Below are 19,023 nucleotides of genomic sequence, written 5' to 3'. Positions count from 1 at the left end.
AGACTGAAACTTTCCCCTGAAAGACTGAGAGGCTGACACAATAAATGGTGGCCTGCTTTAGTTATGGTTGAATGAAAGTACTGTTGTTGTTGTTGTTGTTGTTGTTGTTGTTGTTGTTGTTGTTGTAGTACATCTATTTGTGTTTGTGAGACTCAAATCAGAGCAAATAGACTAAAGCTATGGAATTTGAATTCAAGGGATTATTTGTGTTATTCATTTGATCTTTATCTGAGGTTTACTAGACTTCATTTCAGCACATGTGAGGGCAATATTAAGTGTAAACAAGGTTATGTTTACTGGAATTTAAATTAGCCTTCTTGAATTTTTATCCGCTATAGATTTGTGAAAAATTATATAAAGGTTTTAATGTTTAAACTATGAAAGTGAAAACTTTCCAGGGAGCCAAACATTTTTGTCAGAGGGCCAAATTTTCCTACTATTGCATTAGAGGGAAGGGTCATTGCAAATGAATGTAAAGTTATTCTCAATGGTCACCTTTATCCTGTTCCATTTCTATCTGAATGGGAATGGTTCCTTCCAGGATGACGATTTTCCCATCCCCAGGGTCACTTAATGGTTTAATGAATATGTAAATGATATGACTCATATACTAAAGCCTTTGCAGTCACCAGATATCAACCACCTACAGGAGATTTTGTCACCTATACAGTATCTCTAGGTCTTTGGTGGTAGAGATATGTTGTAAAACGTAAACATGGAGGAGTAGTTAGAACAAAAGACATACATACACTCGTACCACAGCAGTCAACCTTAACCTCATGACCGTCTGCAATTTATCCTCCTTTTGTATGATTTTTAACAAGAGCTATCAACAGATGACCTTGGAAGCAGAGTAATAAACACCAGCTCCTCTCTCTGAGAGCTGACAGAGGACGGACAATCACAGGCTGTTTTTCTGTGTGTAACTCTGTTGTCTCGCTATGTGGCTTTAGGCCATTTCTCTCTCTCTCTCTCTGTCTCTCTCTCTCTCTGTCTCTCTCTATTAGTGACACAAGTGTGTCCGTCATGCGGGTGTCTTGTTGTCAGACTGAGCTTGACTGGATGCTTGTCATGTGTGGAATGGTATTTCTTGTTTTGGTCTTTCAAAGCCTCTTAGGTTGATTTGATTATTGGACTATGCATGCAAAATGTTTGTCATGTGATGAAGAACTGTGACTGTGTGCTACAAACGCTGCCCCTGTTGAGCTTTTCTCACATCCTCAGTGTGTTTATTGTTGGGCAACAGACTCAGGAATGTCACGTTTCACAGCAGGACTTTAATGTTGGACTGTATATGCAGGTGTCTCTGTGGAATAAATCATTTTAAAATTAAAAGATTAACTTGACTGAACAGACTTGTTATTCTCATGTTAGGCTTTCTTTTCAGATCACCACTTGACTGTGCAGGACAAAAAACATTGTTAGCTACAGTATTCAGATGACTTTATTCTTGTGTTTCTGTTTATTCCAGATTAATTGTTACATAACAGTTTATTGGAATGAATGTCCATCAGTGTTTTTCTGACAAAAAAACAAATGAACAATGGCTGTTACTGTGCTGCCTGTTCATTGAGGGCGAAGTTGTGTCTCTTGGCTCGCACTCCTCAGCTCTGGTGAATCATGAGTCTGTTGGATGCAGACAACAACAAAGCATTTGAGCTCTGTCTAATTTTGGCCAGGAGATGACACCAAACTACTCATGAAATGAAGCAGAGCATCGACGCCCCTTTGAGATGAATCAGTTATTGTGCAATGACACTAACTGATTATGTATTTTTAGCAACAATTCAGGAATGTTACAGTAATTTATCACAAGAGAAGTTGTATTTAGCTTATTGGTTGTCAAAGTAAACAACAATGCATAGCTTTTTCTTGTAGGCAACATACACAAAACCTACTGTGCAACTTTGAAGTGTTGCAAATGAATTTTAAACATATCCAACTCTGGACCATATCCACCATGTACTGTAGTTAACCACAGTACATGGTGGACACACCCTTAGGTCTTATTAGCTGCATTAATGATCTCCTTTACTGTACATGCCCGCAGAGTACAGTACCATGCCCTCACAAGCTTCCCAGTGTATCCTCTTTCTTCCAAAACCGAATCTGCGTCCTCCCCTGGGCCTTGTTTTCATTGTTTTCAGATGTGATTGTATCTCAGTTACCATTGTTGATCCTTGTGAAAGGAGTCTAAAGATTTACACTAATCATCATCAAAGTACACTGTCGTAATAATCCTTGCAGTCTGGTCTATCTAATTTTAGCCTCCTGATAATGGTTACTTCATGGTTGATTTCTACTCTTTTCTATTCTATCCTAATTTGTTTAGGCAACCGTCTTATTATTATTATGATGTTATTTTCACATCAACAAATGTTCTTTCAAAACATTTACATGCCATAAACTATTGCATGTAAATGGCATGGTTATTACATGGTTATTGGAATTTAACATGATTATTTAATGTATTGGTTATTTGTGGTTTATCCTGACATATCAACCTTTGTACATTTCGTCCAGACATCCTTACATAATCTGCAATTATCAACGACCCTACAGCCAGGAGGATTATAGGAAAATGGAGGAATGGAGAATGTGATTAGAGCGCAGAAGAATGGCCGATGAGTTGTTTCCAAACAAGTGGCCTGGGAGGTACATCGTTGGACACAGGTGAGGAACGAAGAGATTGTATTAGAGTGACGCATCTGTGGATAGTGTAACAAATGTCTTCTATCACCATGGGCACTTTGGCAAAAACACCGTTGCTCCTTTTCATTCTGTATTTCTGGGGAACAATGAGGCTTCTTTGTCTCAGCCATAGTAGTTGTGGCCTATAGCTATAAAGATTACCTGCAATGTAAAACTGTGGAGAGACAATAGAGGAGAGGTTTGACATGCAAGGGAAATTAACAAAGGTTACTCCTGGTTGGCTGTGTACTGTGTAGCTTGTGGCAAGTGTGATCATCTTACAAGCATCCTAGGTGTTTCATTCTCAAGATATAAAGCCGCTATTGAAGACAGTGAATCTCTACACAATGATATTTTATGTCTAGGAACATGTATTTCTCCATTTGTGATAGAAGGGTTTGGAAAGCTTTGCAAAACACTTGTTTTTATTCAGATTAAGTGGATTTTAATTTAAATCAAAGTATTTATTGTTGGTTTTAACAATAATTTACTAATCATGAATGTAATTTGTGAGCAAAATCTTCCTGCAAGGCCAATTACTGTCTTTTTCGAAATGTAGTCCTTTCCAAACAAAACAACAAAACATACTGTATCTACTAATAATTATGCACACTGCATCCACGTTTAAACCTCATTTGCCTCGGCTCAGCCCGCTAACAACCATAACTTTCACCTCCGTTCTGCAATAATCATTTTTGATGAAGGGAAACCTGAAACATCAGTTCTTCTTAACCTGAGGGATCAGTGTTAAAACCCTCTGACACATTAATCTGCCGGTGAAGACCTGACAGTGAGCCAGGAGCTGCTGCTGTCTAAACGAGAAGTCACAGTAGAAAGGTAGAGAAAGTGTGTGTGTGTGTGTGTGTGTGTGTGTGTGCGCAGGGGTCTAAAATTAGCTGAAGACAGTCACACCTCTATGGTTTTAGGTATCGTGAGGCTGTGTAAGACTATAAAAGCCATATTGCACAACTACTTCTGTGACACCTGCTCAGGTACCAGCAAGGTAAGACCCTCCTCAGGTTGTCACATAGGTCTCTGTTTGAAACATATTAATTTGTAAATTTAAATGTGTATTATAAATTGATGGAAATGTTATATATTAACAGTTTCAGCAAGATAAAAGTAATTTGCAACACAACTTGATATTACAAACTGCAGTCATGCACTTTTTTTTCCTAAATAATCACTAGCATCTTTGTGCATTTTTCACAGGTTGAACATGTTGCTATTGTTATTTTGTGTCCCTCCATCCTTTATAGGACTGAACCAACTGACTGAGCTTCTTCCAGGCAGGATGACTCTTTATCTTTGTCTCCCTCTGCTGGCTGTGCTCTTGCAGCCTGCTCTCTGTGTCTACAACTGCTCCTCCGAGTATGAGAGGACCCCAGGTTGGTTAACAATTGTTTCCACTAAATCAGATCAGTTTTATATGAGCATTCTGCACAAATTATGCATAAATCAGAGCTATTCTTTAAGTCTCATTTGGTTTGTCTTATTCTCTCTTCCTCAGACAACTTGGACCTGACGGTTGACTGCGGCATCAATATGATCACACTGGAGGTCAACCTGTGCACCGCTCAGTGGGCAGGTTTCAACCCCACAGAGCTGGCACTGAATGGGAACCACAACAACACAGACTGCCAAGGCTCTATCGACACCAGCGTGGACCCTCCAATCATCCGTTACCAGCTTCCTGTTAACCACAGTCAGGAAAACCCCTGTCGCCAGTCCCTGCAGGTCAGAAAGTGTCTGGTAGATAATGTTGAATGGTGCAGAATTAGGGACATATTACGAAGAAATTGACAAATTGGAACGGCAACTGGGCTTTAAATGAGAAACGCTTTATTGAGAGTTATTTGGAAATATAAAGGTCAAGTAATGATTTTCGATGACTTTCTCTGTTCAGATTGTGGATGAGACCCCGGACCCCACAGGTCCCTTCAGCAGCTTCCTAAGCATCCAGTCAGTTATCATCACAGGCTACATCGACACACCCAGATCTGACCAGGGGGTGATCAGCTACTCCACAGACCTCTACTATCACTTCTCCTGCCGCTACCCATTGGAGTACCTGATCAACAACACACAAATAGTGGCGTGAGTAACTGTAGAAACTATTTCTTTGTGCCATGAATTAGACAAGTTGTAAATGTATCACATTGCATTTTGAATGAGGCAATTCATTGAGTTGAAAATACTCAAGTTTCTCTTTTTTCTCTCTATTTTACCTCTTTTCTATGATTTCTTTAGCTCCTCAGTCTCAGTGGCAACCAGTGATAATAATGGAACCTTCATTGATACACTAAAAATGAGTGTTTTCAATGTAAGTACAAGTTCTCATTTATAAGAGCTGCCTCAGAAACACTTCAGAGCTATTTCTCTTGACTTATTTTACTCTGACATCTTATTTCTGTAGGACTCTGACTATGGCTACCCATTAGTCGTACCTTCAACAGGTCTTGAGCTGCGAACAAGGATCTATGTGGAGGTGAAGGCTGTTAACCTGACAGGAAAGTAAGTATTTGGATGGGTGAATGCTCATAGTGAATGCGTTTATATGAAAACAAATACTGAAATAAAACTGAGCACATTGTATCACTGTGGCAAACAGTAACTCAATGGCCTGCTGTTCTGTTTTCAGTTTCCATGTACTACTCGATCACTGCTTTGGAACTCCCAGTGCTTACAACATGTCGCACACTGAGCAACACAACTTCTTCACTGGGTATGGTAGCCCACATTATTAATATAGCTTCATACTGTATGTGCATGAAATAATGTGACTCTTAAATATATGAATAACTCTGCTCTCCACTAGCTGTTCAGTAGACCAAAGGACAACTGTGACAAGCAATGGCCTTTCCAAGGTTGCCCGTTATAACTTTGAGGCTTTCCGCTTTGTTCAACACCGTGACCAGGCAAAGTCCAGCATCTATCTGCACTGCATACTGAGACTCTGTGAGCCCAGCAAATGTCAAGAGCTGTTGAACGTAAGTTGAAAAGTCAAGAACAAATGGCTCTGCTTATAAGACATCAGGGACAGTAATTGTGATGCAACTTTCAAAGGAACACCATGGCACTAATTTAAGGGCAAAGATTTGAATGATATAGTTTATCACCATGTATATAATGTAGCTGTTTTATGCATCCAAGGACATGAGGAAAATAGAAGTTTCCTCAGTGTTGAGCAGACAATGTGACACTTTCAAAGCCACATAAAAAAGACTCAAAAACAGTATTTAGTCTTAAGTTTTTAGTTAGTTAGTTAGTTTATTGTTGTTGTATATTCAATGTCCTTATTATACAGCTGACAATAGAGAGATGACAAGAAATGTGAGAAGAGAAATTGGAAATGACTGCAACAAAGGTCTCCAGATTTTAACCGGGGTTGTTGACATTCATGGTTGGCACCTTAAACACCCAAGCCATCGGGGACACTTCATCTTGTCTTCATTATGATTTATTTTTAATAAATGATATATTACTTCTTAAACTAAAAAATGTATGTCAAAAAGCCATAGTTATACATGATATGATGTAGATGAAACTAAACCCATCTGGATCTTATTTTTAAGGCTTGTAATACCAGAAGAAAAAGATCTTTGGCTCCTTTTGGAGAAGAGAGCAGCGAATCTGCCACTGTTTCAGTCGGACCACTTTACACTGCTGGACAAGGTTAGACCCACTTAAAAATTTAACTTCTTTCCTGTTATTTAAACACTATGATAAAAAGTTGACTCTTTCAGTGACTCTCTTTTTTTATGTCCTCCCACTAAAGACAGGCCATATGCAGCTGCTTACAGTGAGTATATTTTAATTACATTCATAAATCCAGATATACATTCAAATGTCTTGAAGGTTATTTGAACAACCCCAAAAGAAATCACCATTAATCTCCCCCTACGTGCATCAGGTGGTAATGTGGCACCAGAGAAGACTGACGTGAACGTGACGGGCCTGGTGGTGGGTGTTGTGTTTGGCTCGGCTGCTGCTGTCCTGCTGGTTCTTGGTGGTTGGTTTGCCCTGAAGAAGTTTTATTGGATTGGAGGATTACCTCAGGCCTTTCACTGACAGATTTACTGGCAATCTGTCTTCGCCTGGTAACCTCATACCCTCCTGTGCAACTTTGAAGTGTTGAAATAAACTGTATGTTCATTGCGATTTTACAACTATCTGATAATATCATGATTTTAAAAACCGTGTCATTAATCGGTTATGAAGGAACAGTAAAACCTGAACTATGTAAAAAAAAATAAATAAAAAAAGCAAATTTTGTAAGCAAAATAAATTTTTGTAAGTTTTTTTGTAATTTGTAAGCAAATTAGTATTTTTTAATGTTTTTTTATTCATCCATTGACATTCCTACCAGTCTATGAGTGGCTTTGGGTATCTTGCATCTTGATTGTATTGCTTTAAATAGTTAAAACACATTATTATATGGAGTATATTAGTCAGACTTGCTGCTATCTCTTGTACATGTTCAAAATAAAGTTTAAAATCAGCTTTGTGTGTCACTCCATTAATATTACATAATGAAAAAATGGCAACAGGTGATTTTTACAATCTTAAACTTCTTACTTTCAACGAGAGGCATCTTTTTACACAACACAGTTAATATACTGACTCATTCACATACAGAATGAAACAAACACTTCAATCAAATCAATACATTGATAAATATGTACAGGCTACTTACTTTTGCTCGCAAACAGCAAACCAAGTTCATGGACAACAATACTTCAAATGAATAATTTCAATTGGGACCGTAATGGCAGCTTTTTATAATTTCTTTAAAATGTACAGTTGTCTCTGTCACTGCACTGAATGCAGAATGTCCTGGATCAGAGCAGAGAATTTGACTGAGAAGTCCTCCTGCAAAAAGCCAATTGACTCTGTGGAGGAGGAAGAGGGTAACAGGCTCGGGGCTTCCCGGACCTCCTCTTCCAGCCCAACAAACAGCCTCTCCATCCGCGCTTGAAACACTTGGCCCTGCAGAGCTGAATTTTGGCAGAACCGTTCCATACTGGCTGCCACTTCAGCCTTAAGAGGCTGTGCAGTTTCTAGCAAAGCGGCAAGCTCTGCTTTGAAAGTCCCCACCCTATTCTGTGCCTCCACCCTCACTGAGCTCACTTCCTGCACCAACCTGGAGCTCATTTCCTGCCAGAGCCCCGACTTGGCTGCCTCTCCCTCACTAGCACTGATCTCTTTCAGATGTTCGATCATTCCAACGGTTTTAGTCTGGAAGTCGCTGATAATGTCAGCCAGCTTAGAGCTGCTCTGCTCCAGGGTTTGGCCCATCCAGTGGAAGGCTTCCTGGTAGTGAGCTGGACTGGCCTCCGCCTGAGCCTCGGCTGTCTCCAGGCCCTGCAGATAGAGGCTCAGCTGGCCACACAGATCTTGGGTGTTGCTACTGAGAGAGCTCTGGAGCTGCTGGGTGAGGGGAGCCAGGCGTTCCCTCATACTGGCCAGGGTAGAGCTGAGGTGAGCTGGAGATGGGGACAACTTCTCTTGCAGCTCGGCCAGCTCTTGGCGCAGACGGGCACGCAGACGCTCTGACTCCATGTTGAGTTTGTGCTGCATCTCTTCTGCCACAGGGTTTTTGTTGAGATCATCTTCTTGGTTGTAAAGGCCACTGTCATCTATGTGAATCTTGTAGAGCTTACTGTGCAAAGAGAGACAAAAGCACTCCTTTAGGAAGTGTGTTGACATTCAGATATTTCACTTTGAGTTGAGTGTACAGATGCAAATTTATTTCAGGTGGTTTAATGTACTTGATTTGAACTTACTCCACATCTTTTGTGAGTTCTGTCTTTTCATGAGCCTGGTTTGCCTTTGAATCCACCCATGTTGCCTCCCTGGTGTTACGGTGGAGTGGGTAAGCTGCAAAACAAGAAAACATACATGAAAAAAAAACTTCACTGCAAAATAAAGGATAAATAAGGATAATAAGGATAAGGATAAATAGAATTTGAGGAGCAATGTATACCTAAAGTTGTCAAGAATGAGAGGGTGAAGATCACAACTTTTAGATGCATGTTTATCTTTCTGTGGAGGGACAGATGAGAAAAACGCATAAGAATTTTAAATCACAATGAACAAATTCATGTATACTGAACATTTCCACAAATTATCTTCATATATTCTGCAATAGACGTTCCCTTCTAAATCTAAGACAGAAGACAATCAATATGGGAAACAGTGGCTGGCCTTTACCTGAAGATCAGGGGTCTGCAGAACGACTTCTCTGCTCATCTGACTTATAAAGGTCTTGTTATCAGAGCGGCTGCCCAAACTCTGCCTGTGTCAACAGTCAACACGTGGAAGGTCACAGTGATGATGGAACACAACATGCACATACACAGAAAACTACACACACACACAAACACACACACACACACACACACACACACACACACACACACACACATTTACAGAGCGAGGACATGCCAATAGCACCAGCGTCCACTGTTGAACCTTCATAAAACTTCCATTGCATGCGGCATTGATTTAAGGAGATGATGTCATGCTAATAGGGCATGCATCGCTTTAAGATGAAGTCACAAAGGGGAAAGTACTATGATAAGTAGTATGATAAAACAAGAAGGCTGTAATAATGATGATATGGCAAGGCTGCTGCCAACTCGACAACGCTAACTGCACTGTCTTTATTGCAAAATGAAAACTTTAACTTTCTTTATTTTTTTAAAATGAAAATGTCAAAATGAGGTAGAAGTTTACTGGAGCGCACCAAAAGGGTTCAACAAGTTCAAGTTTGTATATACAGAATCTGATAAGAAATTTGGCTGGATTTATGGCTTTTTACGTCAAAGGTCCAATTTGCCAGGAAGCTGAATTATATGAATATTTACAGGGGGGTCACTTGTTTGATCCACAGTGCCTGTAAGCATTGCACAAGTGTTTTTTATGTTTTGTATCTGTTAAATTGTGCAAGAATTCAGTGTATCCACTTTTGGACCAGCTTTTAAAGCCTTGATTATCATGGCTTGTTTTGGATGCTTGACAATCAAACGTTTACACATCAGTGTTTGTGCTGCAAACCAGGACAGAGCAGCCCAAAACAACACAAGTAAACACTACTGATTATGCTAAGCTCTGTGCTCTAGATTTTTTTCCCCTTGCCATAAACAAGGAATGACAGATGCCTACTTACAGGGCAATTTGTATGAGGTGCTTTTGCATTTCACATTCCATTACTGGTGATAATGTGGCTTCATATTTCCGATGATCTCCACTCTATGATCTTATTAGCCTGTTTTGCAGCTGTGAATGCAATGTGGAGAGTTTTTCTCCACTGGTGACATGGATATGTAGGTGAAAGTTGAATCCTGTTCAGTTAGGTAAGTTAGTCGTCATTGGAGGATCATAGTCCATGGCTACCGTGATGAAATATGTAGGTTATTTCAGTTATCCAAAGTCCAACGTTATTTCAATACAATAACAGTGTGGAATGAGGAAGGCATTAGTTCCTGTACATAAAAACATCACTCTTGACTGCCTTCTGCACAAATACAGTTAAATGTTAAAAAGTTAACATTTATTAACATATCATGTGCATAAACACATATGCACATAAATGCACGCGCACATATGCAGGAATTTATACATGTAGAAAAAAAATTAAATAACTCTTGATGACTTATATCAATGTTTATATCTAGACTTAATTGTACCACTTAATATACTTTACATAATAAAAAGCTGGAATGGGTTTCCTTTTTCATTTAAATATGGAGCAAAGGGTAACAATCTTACCTCAGTTATTGTACACAGACATGCAGAGATTAGAATCACAGTGAACAGTATGCAGGTCAAAGGTTTCCATGAAAAAGAAATGCTTTTTTTGTGCCAAATAAATATACATATTTGTACCAAATGCAGGTTTTTTATTTAGTCACTCATATGAATAAATGCATAAAGGATCTTTGAGTTGCACTGCATTTACATTTTAACAATTTATAGAAAAAAGAGACATTTCTTGATGCAAATGATCAGTCAGCTGTAGGCCACAAAGACCTTGACTATAGTGTCACTTTCTACAATTGCAATAAGTAAACACAAAGGAACAAAAGTAGTAGTATTCAATACATGTCCGTCAAAGATTTTCATTTGCAAGTGAAGCTGGAAGTTGCAGCTGGCTTGCATAAAGCCAGATATAGCTGATATGAGAATCTGAAGGTGAATTCAACATGTACTTGCTCATAGACTCCTCTAAAGCAAAGCTGTGTTGATGTACGTTGGGAGCCAAATCATTAATCAGATTCATGGTAGTAGTGAGAAGAACAAATACAGTAATGTGATCTGGCAGCATCAGGTAGCCGTACTCTCTGTTTTTTCTGCTGCGTTCAGCAACCGGCCCCTCCACTGTCGCTGTCACCTTACCTCACAGGCCATAAATCATTCAGCATGCTATTGAAAGTTTTGCAGACTAACTGGCCCACTACTTACCTCATTCGCAGCTCTATCTACCAGCAGACAGATCAGGTCAGGTGTGCAGAACTACAGCAGACAGGGGATGTTTATCAAGGGAATGAGTTAGCTACAGCACCTTCATATCTATTTTCTTGGCTATGGCCAAAACAAGACAGGCAACCAAGAAGCTATTTACAGATCCAGGATGAAGAATTAAAAATTCCTTCCTGAGTGGTTCAACAGTCGTTTTCCTCAACAAGTGGAAGTATTAACAATGCTAAGGACATGGAGGTGTAAGAATTTCTGGTGTCTGTGGTGGCTGTTTGCTTCTGTGCTTCTTAGTCTGGTTCATGGAAACAACTTCAGCCAACATGTCCAGGAGAGGCCACCCTGCCAGTCAGGTAGGCTGTCCTGATGCACACTATGATTTCTGTTAGAATATTGCAAACAGTGAACTGGTCTTTGATCAATACTGAAACATCAGCACTACATTATCTGCTTATGGTGGATACATTTAGTCTCTTATATTACTGACTTTTTTGAGTTTTACAAGGAAGTAACTTGGATATTAGTGTGGTGGAAATAGTAAAGGGGTATAGTACATAGAGATATATATAAATATTTAATCCTTTATTCATTTATTCAGTGCAAAAACACACAAAACCTAAGTTTCAATTAACAATAATAAGCAAACAAACACACAAAGATGAATACACTGGAAAAATATGAAATACAACATACCCATACTTTATAAAATGTATTCTGGTTTTTCCTTAAATTATTATATTTTTTCATATGTAACACAGGATCACAGCTCATTAACTCAGAAACATATAAACAAAAAGGTATGTCAGAACATATTATTGTTTCTATCAGGTTTCTACTGCCCACTGGGGAGCTTCTCTCCAATCCCCTGTCCGAAGGGAAGCTATGGGCCAACTGCTGGCGGTGTATCCATGGACAGCTGTCTGAAGTGTCCTCCTCACCACTTCTGTCCTAGACCAGGCCTGTCTGCTCCTATGCCATGTGGCCCTGTTGCTCAGCAGCCTCTGTCTGGCCAGGACAACTGTGTCTGCCCAGGAGTAGGACAGAGATTTCAAGTGAGAAAAACTGTAATTTCAATCTATGATTTTTTTTTGCGTGTAACTTTTGAGTCCTGGGATACAGTGCACACACTAATATAGTCATGAAAGAAGCTTCCTCACTCTCTCTCAGAAACCTTAGACTGAACAATCTGTAGCTTCAAGCTGAAAGAGCTGCAGATCATGTTCCTTTGCAGAGGGGTTGTGTTTCCCTGTCTGTTGCAGCATGCATGAGTGTTGAGCTCTTCACTCATCAACTCACAATAAGGAGAATGAGATTTTTTACCCTGACTCTTGTCTGAGTGTTTGTGTGAATGAATGAATGAAGAAAGGAAAGAGGGAAGAAGAGATGAAGGAATGAATGAGCGAATGAACAAATTAATAGATAGATAAATAGATGGTGTGCTAGTAATATTTACATGTTTAGGCAAGGCAAGGCAAATTTATTTGTATAGCACCTTTCAACAACAAGGCAATTCAAAGTGCTTTACATAGAGCATAAAAGGCATCAAGACAAGGCAAAGCAACACAAGGCAATATAAAAAGACATTTAAATACAATTAAAATGTTTTAAATTGGAAATATAAAGAAGCTAAAATAGAATAAAACAGATAAAACAGGAGAATAAAAGTTACAGTGCAGTGTAAGATATTTGGTTTAATAAAAGGCAGTGGCAAACAGAAAAGTCTTCAGCTGTGATTAAGTGTGGTTTAACGTGTCTGTCTCTGTCAATGAATGAATGAATGACAAAATGGCATTGTTACCTAATAGAATTAGGTAACAAACTGACCAAACCATGAACCCTATATTGAATTATACAAGACAATTGTTTGAACCCTGCTGCCTTTCTTGCAGGCCAGTGATGGGCGGTGCCCCTGTACCCTTGGCTACCAACCTACCAACAATGAAGATGCTTGTGTACAGAAACTGTACGATGTCTGCAGAAATGGAAATACACGTACACAGTATGGCGATTGTCTTGACAGATATCAGTGGTCACTTCACTGTAGGCAGCAGGTTTGACCTTGTGCAATTATACACACACACACACACACACACACACACACACACACACACATACACTAAAAGTGGAGCAAAGGTAACTGGCATATCTCACAAAATGACACTACACTGTGGTCCAGTTTCCCTCTCTGGCAGGAAACTCATCCTGAAGATCTGTTTGAATGGTGCTTGAGTATTTTGAAAGAGACACAAGTTAAGTTGTAAACTGTGATCTGTTTACAGAACTGACTCTACAATCATAGACAAGGCTAATGAGTACAACCTCAATGTCTTTGCCCTTTCCGCCATTAATATTTAACCATCAACTGCTTCCTGTGACTGTCAGCTAGGAAGGCCTTCACTGCTCTCCCCATGCAGTGTATATTTTTGTCACTGTCCTCCATAGTAGTCTTTGGTATGAATGACCCCTCACCTAGTTATACATTGAAACTGAGCATAAGTTGAGAATGCTAGCAAATTTTTAATTATTTTAAAATGCAACCAGTAAAAAATACACACAGGCAAAAGGTGGCCCAAGCAGAGAAGGAATAACAAATATATACTTGTTTTCAAAATGGTTTGAACTTTCTGTATAAAAACTGACCCCAGCTTTACAGTGGTTACTTTCCTGCAGGTGTGTCAATCTGCAGAGGACTATCAGGGTTACGATGGAGAGCTGGGTCTGTGTGTGTGCAGAGAGCCTCCTGGAAGAGCTGCATGTGGAGGCCTGTGCAGGAGCAGTCCTGCCACTGAGCTGAGGCTCCAGTGTCGATCCAGTGGAGAAATGGAACTGGTATGGAGCCATGACAATCAGGTGAGCAAAGGCAGCTGCAGATTTACATCAGCACACTAACATAAACATATTCATGTGTACTGTAAAAGGAAAAGCACACTCTCAGGTATTGGTCTCCTTGTATGGCTGATAAAAAAATTGAAAACTGTTTCTGATAAGTCCTCTCTCTACTCATGATATCCATACCCCTAAATACAGTATTTCCATTGAAACTGTCTGAGAATAAACACATAGTGAATGCAGTTTGAGCTACACTACTTGGTCAGACAATGCATACAAAACCTTCACACAACGTCTTTATTGCACCAACAGTGAAAGCTTAAGTCAAGCATCTCTTGTGTTGCGATGACCTATTAATGTAAACGCTGTTATTGTGTGTGTGCAGGTGTCGAGCATCTCAAGCAGTGTGCTAGAGACAGTTTTTAAACAGTGGGACTCCCAAGGGACATTTCTGTGCAAAAGCCATCTGAACTCTACACGTCCTGTCTACATTGTTCAGACAACAGGTGGAGGCACACATGCACAAACACAGACAATGACTTTTCCCTCAGTGTCCTGCTCTTGATTTCTTTGTGACTCCCTCTCTCTCTCTCTCATGTCTTCCTTTCTCTCCATCTGTCTCTCTCCTCGCAGAGACAGGCTTCCACGGCCTCCTCAGCGGCATCCAAAAGGAACTTCAGCAACTGTTTTCTGGCACCAAACAGCAGGACACTCAGAGCTCAGTTGGTTTGTCACAACAAAACAATAACTTCAAGTGATATCATCATAAAAACACAAATGATACTGAATACAAGATGAGCTTTACATGCAAAATAGTAAATAATTGCTGCAATCATTACAATCCTCTGCACTGTTGTTTTAGAACAAGATTCTGATGTTCTCTGGGAAGTCCCTAAAGTTGAAAATATGAGTCATGGAGGTACAGAAATGAATTCAAGCAGCAGGAGCAGGAACAAGAGCGATATCAAGGAAGAAGTGAGAGATACAAGTGCTGCTGGAGTTCTGAACCCAACAACATGTCTCCATTTGGGTGATGTTATATTGTTCACTGTCAACACACGTCACTATCCTCAGTATGATGTGTAAGTCAGCTGCTGGGTGTACAAGTTTTTCATGTCTATTTTTCTTGTCTATTTGTTTGCAGCCCGTGTGATTCATTTCCTAGACTGTGTCTCTGTGTGTTGACCTGCTGTGCACTTAATCCTTAATCTTTGCTTCATGCCGTTCAGTGACAACCTGTACAACACAAACAGTGATTTCGACTGGGGTGTGTTCAGACAACTAAAAGAGGAGCTGACTCTGTCTTGGAAACCTCCCAGCTTCTTTCCAGTGGCCTTTAACCAGCCTGGAGTGTATGTTTTTACACTGAGCAGCCATCAGCACAAACACCTGGTAACTAAATTTCACATAATATAAGCATTAAATCTGCTCCTATTAATATTTTTATATTAACAATAGATAAAATGACTGTGTGTGATGTGAAAGTGGTTGCTAAAACCTCTAAAAACCCACAGTACGCTACCTGCCAAGCACCAAACATCAGACAGACACAGTTAGCAACTAGCTCATGAAAATAGTGGAGCATTAGTCAGCTATAGAGTGAGATATTTCCCTTAGAGGTTGATGGAGAGCAAAACAGAGCAAAGTGAGGAGAGTGAAGCGAAGGGTGGACACAAACAGGACTCCAAATCAATGCTTTGTGTCTGCTGGATGTGTAAATAAGCAATTGTTATTATGTTATTATCATATGTCATATATTTATCATATGATAACCTGTCAGTGCTTTGTTTACAACTTGTCGGTGATCCTAGACGTGTGAAATGTCGTTGTGTTTCCTGAAATGGTGCAGTTTTTTGTTAAATGTTGTGTTTTGCACCTTAGGGTCACTGTAGATATGAAACAATAATCAATGTATCAATCAAACTGACCCCTACTACTGTTGTCACTCAGTATGTGCGGGTGATGCCACCAGGCGTCCAGTGTTATGAGCCTGGGCCCTTCTTCCCAACCATTCCTCGTCATGTGACCAGGGTAGGAATCAGTCGGAGGCGCAATCTGTTACTGCGGCCAGACTGGCTGGTGATGGGTGGACTGCTATTTGGAGCTGTGGTCATCCTCTGCTTATGTGTTACACTGCTAGTTAGTGATCTCACACACACACACCAATGTAAATAAATACACTATGTTTGAAATATCCCTCATTCACATCATAAATCTATCCCATGTGTAGATCCTGTTCCGTGAATATGGCTGGCCAGAGAAGGAGCCAATCAGAGTGCGGTATCGCTTGTTGCAGTTGACCTACCACATGGATGACTACTCATCAAAAGGGTCAAGGTTGATCTCACTTAGGAAGCTTCACAGAAACCAACAAGCAAGAATGACACAAGACTCCATTCAACCAGGTAAACTATTGTAGCTGTTACCACACACACACACACACACACACACACACACACACACACACACACACACACACACACACACACACACACACAAATGAACACACACTCACACACACACTCACATGCACACCCTTGTGGCTTCTTATGTAACACTTACAGTGACTCTGGGTGTTGTTCCCACCCAACCAATTACTGTTGAAAAGGTTCTTGTCATACACCTGATATCACGTGCAGTGCTTTACAGTAAAATTGACAACAGTCCAAATGTCACTTGGGACTTGGGAAATCACCTCAAACAAACAATATCTTGAGATTATTTATTTATGATAGTTACATGAAGTACTATGAAAAGTATTTAACCAGGCTACGCAGAGTTATTTAACACTTGACTTAATAATTAAAATTAAACTTAAAATGAATGTTTGTTATTCTAACAACAACATATTCTATGCCTTAGGCTGCCTCCTAATAAAATGCAGTGGGCAAAAAATGGCCTTCCAAAACAGCCTGAGGAGAAACAACAAAAAACAACTGGAAGCTATTTGCTTGCAAAAAGTGAAATTATTTATGAAAGCCTCTGATGGCACACATTAACAAAAGCGCACACAAAAAAACATCAGAGCCCCGTAACAGAACATGCAGAGACGTGGGTGACACGTTTCAAGCTCACTGACCTGATTTTAAATGTGTTTTTATACTCATGTGATCTCTCTCTCTGGCTCTTTTTAGTATGCACAGACAACTTGGAGGAGTTCTGGGACTATGAACACCAGGTGGATCTGGAGGCATTCAGCAGCAACACCTTCTATAGCCTCCTGCTCAAACAGAGTCTGTCTGTCACCACACGGCTGGGACAGCTCAGCACTGAGGTCTGCAGCTCACAGTTTAAATGCAAATTAAATGTACATTTTGTGTAAGGACTGACACGTCACTTTCCTTTACATGCTCTGATGCATGCAACTCTCTTCTCTGGAGGAACCTCTTTCTCTAGGGGCTCTGAAAGCATTCCCTTATGTACTGTTGCACAGACAAGATAAATACATTACTCATGCCCACAAAACACATTGTTTCATGAATAGTTTATGGATATTAAATTAAGTAGAAAGCCTTGGGTAACAGTTTATACAATATAGATTTTGTTTGCAGTGGCCCAGTTTTATGGAAGCTTTACTCTGACAACAACCTGATTTACACATTCATGTCTATGTTAGGTTGAGGCTTTGACATGCATTTTAAATACATCAGTAAATAGGATATACAATATTCAGTTTTATCTGTCTGTATCCATGAACTGTATGCCTGCCTAAATCAGCCTCTCGGTCTGAGTTTGGTTGTGGCTACAATGGAGTTAAGGCCACAGAGCAGCAGCTTCACAGCAAAAAACAATAAGAAAACAAAAGTAAATCAAATCTAGAATTGCACAAATGCCTGTTCATATACACGGTTTTCTTTTTTTTAGTTGCAGAGGCCGACATTCATCTTCTTATTGAGTGCTCCTTTATGTTATTTTTATCATCTCAGCCTCAAGCTAGCTCCAAGACGCCATTGTCTGAAGGTAGATATTGTTGCTCATCAAATGTCGAGGCTTCAGGTTGTCCAAACACAGTAGAGGAGAGCAGGACTAGCAAAGTCTTTGCTTTCAAAGACTGCATATTGTAGCTTCAAGATTACTTTATACGCTAATGTCCCACAAGCATGTCCCTCCTTTTCTTACCTCCTCCTCCTGTCCCTTCTTCATACATCCCACTCATAAAGTTCATCTCTATTGAGATAGATTGGGTGTCACATTGGAATGCCTGTTTTTTGTTGCACCCCTCTCTCTCCCGCGTCCTTCCTGTTTGTATTATCAAATTGCTGGTTGCGGTGTAGGAGACAGTGGTTGTTTTTACAGTCCTCAGGACAGCTGAGGTGATAAAGACATAAGGGGGGATGGCTCATCTTTCACCCCTGTGTCATCCCACAAACGTGCATGTCTCACCAGTAATGGTTACTTGCATGCTACTTGCATCTGGGTGGGATGAGATATGTGATCTAAATACTACTATCTTATGAGTTTGTGTGGTATTCATTTTGTTTTCATATGTATGTAAATGTGTATCCAGGTAAAGCAGCTGTACCAGGGAGTGCTTGGGAAACTGCAGCTACTCCACCCACGCTTGATCACTGAGGAGAGGATGGGGGAAGGTTATGAGAGGATGAGGAGGGAGGTGGAGAGGGAGGTGGTGCGACGAAAATCTCTGGCCTCACAGCTGAGGACTCTACTTGACAGTCAGCTCCAGGTTTACATTGCATTACCATTTGTACATCTCTCATTTATACACCACTATAAAAATTAGGAAAGATTCCTGTTTACCTGTCGTCCTCCAGGTTTTGAGGCGAGAGCAGCAAACACAGCAGAGGGTCTACAGTGCGTTCACAGCTCAGCTCCGAGAGTGCATGAGACTACTGGGCAAGGTTTATAGCAACAACCAGCCATCATGTGAACAGCAGCATCAAAAGTAAAATTTTTCACTGACACTTATGTGCACACTTTCAGAGTCACCGATTATTTAATCTCTGCAAAGTGCCACAAAAAACAAGCAGAGTAAATCCCTTTCTATTTTCTATCTGTTGCTTTCTA

General features: G+C 40.1%; 3 protein-coding genes across 3 annotated transcripts in view; 2 read left to right on the top strand and 1 right to left on the bottom strand.

Annotated features, from left to right (window-relative positions):
- Positions 1-2,593: 2,593 nt before the first annotated feature.
- Positions 2,594-6,905, top strand: LOC121899379 (zona pellucida-like domain-containing protein 1). The gene is made up of 11 exons (XM_042415146.1): positions 2,594-2,673; positions 3,951-4,079; positions 4,202-4,428; positions 4,598-4,788; positions 4,942-5,014; positions 5,108-5,205; positions 5,333-5,416; positions 5,510-5,681; positions 6,267-6,366; positions 6,470-6,493; positions 6,605-6,905. The coding sequence occupies exons 1-11, from the start codon at positions 2,625-2,627 to the stop codon at positions 6,760-6,762; spliced, it is 1,305 nt and encodes a 434-aa protein (XP_042271080.1). The 5' UTR covers positions 2,594-2,624; the 3' UTR covers positions 6,763-6,905.
- Positions 6,906-7,503: 598 nt separating this feature from the next.
- zgc:162608 (uncharacterized protein LOC100037332 homolog) lies at positions 7,504-8,733 on the bottom strand. Its single transcript, XM_042413099.1, has 3 exons — positions 8,678-8,733; positions 8,478-8,571; positions 7,504-8,353 (listed from the first exon to the last, which is right to left on the bottom strand). The coding sequence occupies exons 1-3, from the start codon at positions 8,724-8,726 to the stop codon at positions 7,504-7,506; spliced, it is 993 nt and encodes a 330-aa protein (XP_042269033.1). The 5' UTR covers positions 8,727-8,733.
- Positions 8,734-11,115: 2,382 nt separating this feature from the next.
- si:dkey-103g5.4 overlaps positions 11,116-19,023 on the top strand; it is a 49,397-nt gene continuing 41,489 nt past the window's right edge. Inside the window, exons 1-12 of the mRNA XM_042414492.1 lie at positions 11,116-11,198; positions 11,464-11,522; positions 11,998-12,221; positions 13,059-13,220; positions 13,840-14,019; positions 14,384-14,504; positions 14,632-14,720; positions 15,880-16,029; positions 16,229-16,403; positions 17,133-17,272; positions 18,506-18,682; positions 18,771-18,901. Of these exons, the coding sequence (XP_042270426.1) occupies positions 11,116-11,198; positions 11,464-11,522; positions 11,998-12,221; positions 13,059-13,220; positions 13,840-14,019; positions 14,384-14,504; positions 14,632-14,720; positions 15,880-16,029; positions 16,229-16,403; positions 17,133-17,272; positions 18,506-18,682; positions 18,771-18,901 (1,691 nt within the window). The remainder of the gene's footprint in view (positions 11,199-11,463; positions 11,523-11,997; positions 12,222-13,058; positions 13,221-13,839; positions 14,020-14,383; positions 14,505-14,631; positions 14,721-15,879; positions 16,030-16,228; positions 16,404-17,132; positions 17,273-18,505; positions 18,683-18,770; positions 18,902-19,023) is intronic.

The sequence above is a fragment of the Thunnus maccoyii genome, chromosome 6 (assembly GCF_910596095.1).
Source record: "Thunnus maccoyii chromosome 6, fThuMac1.1, whole genome shotgun sequence".
Lineage (NCBI taxonomy): Eukaryota > Metazoa > Chordata > Actinopteri > Scombriformes > Scombridae > Thunnus > Thunnus maccoyii.
Note: the sequence above shows the minus strand (reverse complement) of the source record. Positions and strands in the feature narration are given on the sequence as shown.

Excerpts from the sequence above, each read along its gene's own strand:
- LOC121899379 (XM_042415146.1), top strand. The coding sequence starts at position 2,625 with ATGAGTTGTTTCCAAACAAGTGGCCTGGGAGGTACATCGTTGGACACA. Across the intron at positions 4,080-4,201 it reads CGAGTATGAGAGGACCCCAG|ACAACTTGGACCTGACGGTT; the intron begins GTTGGTTAACAA and ends TCTCTTCCTCAG. Across the intron at positions 6,367-6,469 it reads ACTTTACACTGCTGGACAAG|ACAGGCCATATGCAGCTGCT; the intron begins GTTAGACCCACT and ends CTCCCACTAAAG.
- zgc:162608 (XM_042413099.1), bottom strand. The coding sequence starts at position 8,726 with ATGCATCTAAAAGTTGTGATCTTCACCCTCTCATTCTTGACAACTTTA. Across the intron at positions 8,572-8,677 it reads CTCATTCTTGACAACTTTAG|CTTACCCACTCCACCGTAAC; the intron begins GTATACATTGCT and ends CTTGTTTTGCAG. Across the intron at positions 8,354-8,477 it reads GAACTCACAAAAGATGTGGA|TAAGCTCTACAAGATTCACA; the intron begins GTAAGTTCAAAT and ends CTCTTTGCACAG.